Source organism: Myxocyprinus asiaticus, chromosome 38, assembly GCF_019703515.2.
Source record: "Myxocyprinus asiaticus isolate MX2 ecotype Aquarium Trade chromosome 38, UBuf_Myxa_2, whole genome shotgun sequence".
In the NCBI taxonomy this organism is placed as follows: domain Eukaryota; kingdom Metazoa; phylum Chordata; class Actinopteri; order Cypriniformes; family Catostomidae; genus Myxocyprinus; species Myxocyprinus asiaticus.
In genome coordinates, this window is record NC_059381.1 from 18553800 (window position 1) to 18562426 (window position 8627).

The 8627-nt window shown below is 36.0% G+C and overlaps 1 protein-coding gene across 1 annotated transcript; it reads left to right on the plus strand.

Moving 5' to 3' along the window:
* The first annotated feature begins 729 nt into the window (after nucleotides 1–729).
* On the plus strand, nucleotides 730–8360 carry htr3b (5-hydroxytryptamine (serotonin) receptor 3B). The gene is made up of 9 exons (XM_051677002.1): nucleotides 730–766; nucleotides 1038–1204; nucleotides 1377–1421; nucleotides 2588–2697; nucleotides 2899–3068; nucleotides 3361–3518; nucleotides 5960–6170; nucleotides 6255–6464; nucleotides 7575–8360. Exons 1-9 carry the CDS (start codon nucleotides 730–732, stop codon nucleotides 7838–7840), a joined length of 1374 nt encoding a protein of 457 aa, XP_051532962.1. The 3' UTR covers nucleotides 7841–8360.
* The last annotated feature ends 267 nt before the right edge of the window (nucleotides 8361–8627 follow it).

Below are 8627 nucleotides of genomic sequence, written 5' to 3' on the forward strand. Positions count from 1 at the left end.
ACTAGCAAATACTGGTTTCAACAGATTTTTTCAGTGGGGTAAACATAACTGTGTACTAATAAAGGGCAAATATCATATTTGTTAAATCTAGACTAGCTGCAGTTGGACAGAATTGCCTATATGATAACAATTAAAGGATGTCTTTTAGAACACCCGTTGAAAAAACTTGCATTTTGCATTATCATATCACTAATCGCTAATGTATAATAATAATATGTATAATGCATTTGATTATTATCAAAGACTTTTGTTAAAGAATGTCATTACCATGACATGCATATTAAGACTCTATAAAGCACATAGCAATGACCATGTTAACATATTCACCCATATATTTATTCATTGTCTCGAAAAACAGCATTACAAAATCATGCTCAGTATGAGTGATAATAGATGATTGAATGATGACTCATTATCTTCTAGTACTCCCCTATACTCCTTAGTGTCCATGAGTTGAGCAGACAGAGGACACATCCTATACACAAACACAGATCTTCTTACCATCATAATGGAAAATCAATTTGCTAGAGTGGAGAGCAAGTTGCTCCTGTGCATTTGTTGCAGTCACGTGTTTGACGACCATTCTGATGCTTCATGGCATTCTGCCTCTAATAAAAGACACTTTGTAATAGGGTATAATTTTAAAAGCTAGGAAAGGGTGTGTGGAAAGTGATTTGGATAAGGTTGCAGTTTGTCTTCTAAAACAAAACCTGGAATTTAACTGGCAGGATGAGTCCTGTCCTCCTGCTGTCTTTGTTGCTGTCAGGTAAGTCCAATTTTGCTTACTGTATTAATTATACAGTCAAACAGTTATAGTTGTTTGCATTAACATTTAATATTCAAAATGCAACAGTTTATAAAACTAAACGCTTTTTAAAACTGTCTTAAAAGCCACCTAACCTTTCAGTGGATTCTATACTGTAAGCTTTATGGGACGATTCATGTTATTGAATTTTGTATGCTGCAAAACAGGTTAATAAAAATGTAAATTATATCTTAACCCATTTAAGTTAGATTTTGCCATCTGCTCCCCTCAGTTATTCCTCGGGCTGAGTTGGTTCCAGAGAAACCAAAGAGATCTGCTCTGAATCAACTCACCAGATTACTGCTCCGCAAATATGATTGTGGAGTTCGGCCTGTCCAAAACTGGACCAAGCCAACTACCGTCTACCTTGACCTTATAATCCAGTCTGTCCTAGATGTGGTAAGAAGCTACCTCTACATTTAATTTTTAGAGTGATACAATATACAGTATTTCTGTTTATATGATCATATGATGAAATTGTTAGAATATATATCTGAAAATCAAATTAAAGTCTGTTTGCTTCTTATATCATTGAAAATTAATATAATGAAATATGCATGTTTTTTCACAGGATGGACAGACTCAGAAAGTCACCACCAGCATTTGGTATCGCCAAGTTGGTATCAATTGACTATTGTCTAACTGTTGGTTACAATTCATAATTAAGTCAATGGCATGATTGCATGTGTCATTACTACTTTATTCAGATGGTGCACTGCAAATGGCATATGATAGCTACTTTTACAAATATTTCTTAAACATTTAAGTACTGTTACCTCTTGAAACCCTCAGCTGACCTTTAACCTAAACCTGAACCTTTACTTTAATTCTACATATAGTGATATAGTGATATTGTGTAGATGTAGGTGTAATAGTCATAATGCAAAATTTCTCACCAAATGCAAATAATTGTAAGACAGCACACTGCTTTTTTTGAGTTACAAATTAAGATAATGCTTACTTAAAATAACTACTTCAGAAAAGGGTGCATGATTTCCTGTACATTTCAAACAAATTTGGCATTTTATTAGTATTCTATAAACAAATCAATCTCCATTGTGATTGGTTCAGTCAATGTGAGTCCACTTTGAAAATTTTTCAGAACAAATCTATTTCCCCCACAAAAAAACAAAAAAACTATGTGTTTTATGAGGCTTTTAGCCCCTGGCTTTTTACCCCAAATACCATCCTTTCTCTTATTGGATTTAATGACCTTGAAAAAACTGAAAATGATACATAAGTGGTTTGTCTCAAAATAAATGTGTTAATTTCAAGGATTTTCATATAAAATTAAATTGTCTCAAAATCAACCTTTAGATACCACACGCAAAGATCTCATTGATCAGGACAATGTTGCAGTGTATAGCGACAAACAGGTGTTTAGGAAAGTGCTGTGGTAGTTTTTGTTGCTATTTAGTGTTTTGTAAGAAAATCAAGGGAGCCTTTTACCCAGCAGGGCCTTTAGCCCTGTTGTACCCTACATACATAGGTGCCCACATAAAGATGGTCATGCATTCTATGCCTATATAAGCAGATTGTAATGAATGGTCAGGTGAAACCTCAAAGATTTTATGCTTAGGTTTCATAGATCACATTTAACCTTAACTTGAGAACCACTTTTCTAAAAAACAGGTCCAACAAAGAAAAACATTGTTAAATGTTTGAATGTTTAACAATGTTTGAAATTTGAGATCCAGTGTAGACTGAACATTTGAGAGATCTGACTCTTTCTCATGGGACTCATTAGTGGTAACAGTAAACCTTGTTAATTTAATGTTTCAGATTTGGACAGATGAGTTTCTTGTGTGGGATCCAGAAGATTTTGATGGAATCACTGAAATATCGTTGTCCTCTGACGCCATCTGGGTGCCTGATGTCATCATAAGCGAATTGTATGCACATAATAAAGTATATGTCTTGTTTTAGCTCCATATAAAATATTCTAGCTGCATTTGATTTAAAGTTTGCTGTCACAGCCCACAGGATAAGCTTTTTTATTAGATAGGAAAATACAGTAAGTGTGATCAATAGTGCATGGCTATATTTTGTTGAGTTATACTCTCATTGCATCACATCTGTTCCTCTCTCTCCAGTGTGGATGTTGGCAAATCCCCGGTCATCCCATATGTTTATGTCAACTGCTCAGGAACAGTAAAAAACTACAGACCCATCCAGGTGGTCTCAGCCTGTCACCTGGAGATTTATGCCTTTCCCTTTGACAAGCAGAACTGCACTCTGACCTTTCGCAGCTGGCTACACTCAGGTAAATTACTCACACATACACAGCGTGTGCTTTCACTCCTTCACAAGAAGGCTGGCCTCCGTATAATGAGAGGTGTGGTAATTACTGTGTGTTTTTGATCAGTGCTGGTTAGGATCTTTTAAAAGCTGACAGATTTTTAAATTATCGCCTCACAAACCTGCCGATATAAACACTCATTTGTGCAATTCATTTTTTTTTTTTTTTTTCATGAGGAAAAAGACTTTGGATTTGGACTGGTAAAATGTGCAATAAGTGCCAGAGACAATGATCTGATGATGTGTTTGTGTGACAGTGAGTGAAGTGGATTTAGCTCTATGGAGGCCTGCTGAGGAAATAGCCAGTGATACAAGAGAGTTTATGAATGATGGTGAATGGGAGTTGCTGTCTGTCCCTTCTCACTACTGGACACTGGCAATAGAAGACAGGGACTACGCCCACATTCAGTTTAATGTGAGTATTTCCATACTGCAGCTTATTCAACTGGGAACAAATGTTATTGAATGGCAGCTCGAATTGCCAAAAATAGAGGATAACTGACATGTTAAACAAATATAGTTTTAACTACAAAAATGTGTATTTACATGCAGCTGTACACAACAGTTACACAGTATGCATATGTAGTTAATTAATATTACTTTGTACATATGTAAATACACAATAAAATAAAGTAACAGACAATGTAAAATAAAGTGTGACCTAAATTTGATATTATGATCAAGACTTTCTCATTATTAATACAGTTACTTTAAGAGTAAGTAAAAGTTTACAATTGCTACTATCTCCCCTACACAGCAAAAAGGGAAGAATATCCAGTCTTATCTTATCAGATTAAAGACACACATTCATAATCTCAGTTTGTCTGTGTTTCTTCATAAACAAAGACATTAGGCACAAAAGAGACTGCTGGACACGCTCAAGTATTGACAGTTGTCTGACATGTCACAACCCTTCTCCAACCTTTGCATAGCTGTTAGCGGAGTCACGCTAATGCTAATAGATGAGGCTTAGCAGCAGACAGCACACAGCATGGATGACAATAATGAGACTGTCTTTCTGGCATTTGATCAATGAGTGCCATGTTCTGAAGGTGGAATGGGCCAATAGCTCAAAACTGGTGGGCAATCCACCCTGTTCCAGCAAGATGCACACCGTGGAAACGGGCTGTGTACTTTGATTACCTTTGCTCCACGGCTCATTGCCAAAGCCATTTACTGTAGGAATCCCATATTTGTGTTTTTACTCATCGGCCAAATGGGTGGGGAACATGTTTAAGTCGGTATGAAATTGCTCTTCGTTGTACTGTGAAAGTTTAAGCAGCCTTAAACAAGGAGAGTGAAATGGATGGTCCTGAGCCAAATGAGGGACAGTGGGAGGAAATAGCTCTCTTTTATCTTTCTCTGTGGCAGTGAGGTTGACTAGGATGCTTAAGAATCAAATATAGGTTCTCAGGGAGAGCTGAAGTGTGGGAAAACAATTTCAGTTCTAGAATGAGAAATAGGACCGATTTAGCAAATCCAGGAAATGGGGAGAATGCTTAAGCTTGTTATGTAATTTCCCCTTTTGACACAGCCACTTTGGACTGTTCTGAGACCAGATTTCTCTAAGGGGGAAAGTAATAGACCTAGTAGAGTAGTGCCATGTTTAATTTTAGACAGGAATGAAAACGAGGCTGTGGAGACTGACTTACAGTCTCTTTAAAGGGCTGTACAGTTATTTGAATTGGTGTTGATCATTTAGCTAACAAAATATATTGAAAATACATCTTCACAAAATAATATCAGTAGACAAAAAACGAACTGAAAATTAGATGACCTATTTACAGCTTTATACAGTGCATGCCATTGAAGACACTGTAATTCTGTGTCCGATTATGCATACTTCCCTACTAGCCGCAAGTCCAGCAGCCCAACTGTAGGTGCTATACATGCCAAGAAAGTTGTTCCTTGTGGTAAAAAAAACCCAGAGTATTTCTGTGGTTGTTGTTACTACATCATATATTTGGGTCACGAGACAATGCCCACGTTCCCATATGAAGTATATCCGGAAAAGTATTCATACTGTACTACCCACCTGCATACCTAAAGTACATACTTTTTAACGGCCGAGAAGTACTTACTTACAAAATTGCAGTACATACACTGACAGTTCACAAATTTGGATGCAGCTTAAACGAATATTCCAAATTCAAAACAAGTTAAGCTCAATCGACATAATGTTCACCACCATAAAAATTAATTTGGACTTTTTTTCTTTAAAAAAAGCAAAAATCGAGGTTTCAGTGAGGCACTTACAATGGAAGTGAATGGTGCCAATTTTTGGAAGGTTTAAAGGCAGAAATATGAAGCTTATAATTTTATAAAAGCACTTATGTATTATTTGAGTTGAAAAAATTTTTAAATCACTGTTTTTACGGTCGATTTAGGGTTTACTGCGTTACGTCATCATGGCAACAGAGTTTTAAAATTGGATATATCTGTACACAAAAAAGGTTAGTAAGCAATTTTATCACAGTAAAATCATGTTAACACAAATATTGTTTATGGCCATACTTTTGAAACAGCGAGTATTTTAACGTTTTCGTATTGGTTCTATTCACTTCCATTGTAAGTGCCTCACTGTACTGCCAGTTTTGCTTTTTTTTTTTTTTTTTTTTTTTTTTAAAGAAAATGAGGGACAAGTTGAAATTCAATTTTGTGGTAATCAGCATAATGCCACACATGCTGCCGAATTACCTAACTTGTATTAAACCCGGAATATTCCTTTAAACCTATCACAGCCTCAATTTAATTCCCGTCAATTAAAATTAAATATGGTGCAACTCTGAATAAGGATTATGTAATTAATATCACCCTGAGCGAGTGTTTCACCCGAGTCTTGTTGCCTCTCTGAAGATGTTGATCCGCAGACGCCCCCTACTCTACGTGGTAGGTCTGCTCATCCCAAGTATCTTCCTCATGGTTGTGGATGTCATCAGCTTCTATTTGCCTCCGAACAGTGGAACACGCATCACTTTCAAGACCAGCATTCTCCTGGGCTACACTGTAGTCAGAGTCAATCTGATGGATGAAATCCCTGCTACAGCCATTAAAACACCCCTCATTGGTATTGTACAGTCAGAACTTATGTCCACCTATTCATGACACTCTAGTGGGTAGTAACAACAATGTCTCGCTTGTTTTGTCACAGGGGCTTTCTTTGCTGTCTGTATGGCACTTCTGGTGATCAGTTTGGCAAAGTCCATTTTCGTGGTGAAGCTTTTGCATTACAGTGAGAGAGAAGTCAAGGAGATGTCCATATCTGCCTGCTTACTGGACAAATACGGCTCGACCGACCAGAGCTTTATTGACAGTGTGTTCACTTCAATGAAGACACTGGATGATGTGGATCAGTCAGGGGGTAGGAGAGAGAATACTATCTATTTGTTATCCTTAAACAAATTTCTATGCTGGCTTGACTAATTAATTATGGTTAGGGTTTTTTCAAAATCGTTTTCAATATAACTCCTGTTAGAGCCTTCAAGCTGCATCCACCAAAATTGGCACAGTCCTTTAACCTGTTCTGACTTAGTCTACTATGTCTTTTCTAACAGATCAGACTTACGGTTTTTCCTTAACTGACAATAAAATATTCTCCCAAATTCTATTTGACTTCCATTGAAAAATTCCAGCTTTTTCTAAGGAACGTCCACTAAACTAAGCACAGTACTTCATGCTGATCTGACTTACTAACCTGTAAAGCTATTGCCAATTTTACAACTTTGTTACCATGATGATGTAATGCCAACAATCCCTAAAACACTAAAAGGACTGTAAAAATGACAATTTAAACAATTTTACAGCTCAAATAATACACAAGTTTTAACAGAAGAATTCATGCAAGTGCTTTTATAAAATTATAAGCTTCACATTTCTATGTTTAAACCCTCCAAAAATTGGCCCCATTCACTTTCATTGTAAGTGCCTCACTGAAACCTAGATTTGTGCTTTTTTTAAAGAAAAGGAGGGACACTAATTTTTGTGGTAATCAACATTATGCCACAAATGTTGTCGACTGATCTTAACTTGTATTGAACCCGGAACATTCCTTTAAAGGGTAAGTTCACCCCAAAATGTAAATTCTGTCATCATTTACTCACCATAATGTTCCAAACTCATATGACCTTATTTCTTCTGTAGATCAGAAAGTAAGTATTCGTTTTTGGGTGAACAAACCCTTTAATGCTGTATAGATATATCAGACTTCAAACTACATAAGGCTTAGATAACCTTCAAACTTCAAGCCATATTTAACAGTTTTTTAACTTTTAGACAAGGCTTTTTCAAGCCAACATCAAAGTTTGCCTTGACAAACACTTGTTTTCCACTTATTATTATTAGACAAAAAAATGGATGAGCACACAATCTGCTTTTTTTGGATAGCTTATACAACCGTCTACAACACTATACAGGGCTACACTACCTTCTTCTAAATGGCTGAATACTTGTGTTCTCTCTATAATGCTTTCAGGCTACGAGTTTGATCTTTCTTCAGAGACAGACCTGTTCTCCCTGACAGATGTTCCAAATAGTGACTCTCCACTGGAGAAAATCCTACAGGAGGTGGTGTCTCTCAAACTATACCTTCAGGAGGAGGACAGTGAGGGCAGTTCACAGTCTTACTGGCTGGAGCTGTGCTTAAAAGTGGATAAGGTCCTCTTCCGCATTTACGTGGTGCTTGTGCTGATCTACTCTTTGACACTGCTGCTGCTCTGGAGTAGCTGGAGTTCTATCTGAAAGTCTGATGATGGTGGTAGAGAAAGAAAAATTTAGAGACAAAGACAGAGAAAAAGCTGAGTTAAACTTACACTTATATAACTGGCACAGATTTCACATATTAAGGTTACAAACAAAACAACTGCAATTTCAGTTTATTAAAATATCAAGCAATTACTTGCAAATGCCCATTGTTTAAACAATATCTCAGATTTCTCTGTAATTTCATCTATTTGGACTAGCCAATTAGAAGATGGATATACATATGCTAAATAAAGCTGTTAAATTGTAATAGCTGTGTCATATATTTGATTTTACGCTACATATAATTATTAATGGTAATTCAGACATAATGTGCTTCAGTAGTTTAAATGCATAAATAGGACTATTCTAGACTGTAACAAAAATGGGATGCATTTGCCTAAGGACTACATTATTGTAAACATGGTTGAACTTTTTCCTTCTGGTGTAAAAATCATAATGGCTAGCCTCAAGCAATGGAATTCTTTATACTGGATGTGATTGTTTTGGTGTAAAGGAAAACAAGGTATTGTACATATTTAATTTGTTATATTATCTTTTGGTGTAGAATAAAGGAAAACAAAGTATTGTACATATTTAATTTGTTATAATATCTTTCTTTTTCATACTAAAAAAGTGAGTTCTTATCACAAATAGCACTTATTCAGGATCTTAGGATCTTTTGAGTATAACTTACATTGTATCCATACATATTACTTCTGCTTTTTTGCATTTTTGGAAGAAAACACAAGGTACAGGTCAGGGTCATAAGTGGTAATAAATGAGC

Excerpts from the sequence above, each read along its gene's own strand:
- htr3b (XM_051677002.1), top strand. The coding sequence starts at position 730 with ATGAGTCCTGTCCTCCTGCTGTCTTTGTTGCTGTCAG. Across the intron at positions 1,205-1,376 it reads TCCAGTCTGTCCTAGATGTG|GATGGACAGACTCAGAAAGT; the intron begins GTAAGAAGCTAC and ends GTTTTTTCACAG. Across the intron at positions 3,069-3,360 it reads TCGCAGCTGGCTACACTCAG|TGAGTGAAGTGGATTTAGCT; the intron begins GTAAATTACTCA and ends TTTGTGTGACAG.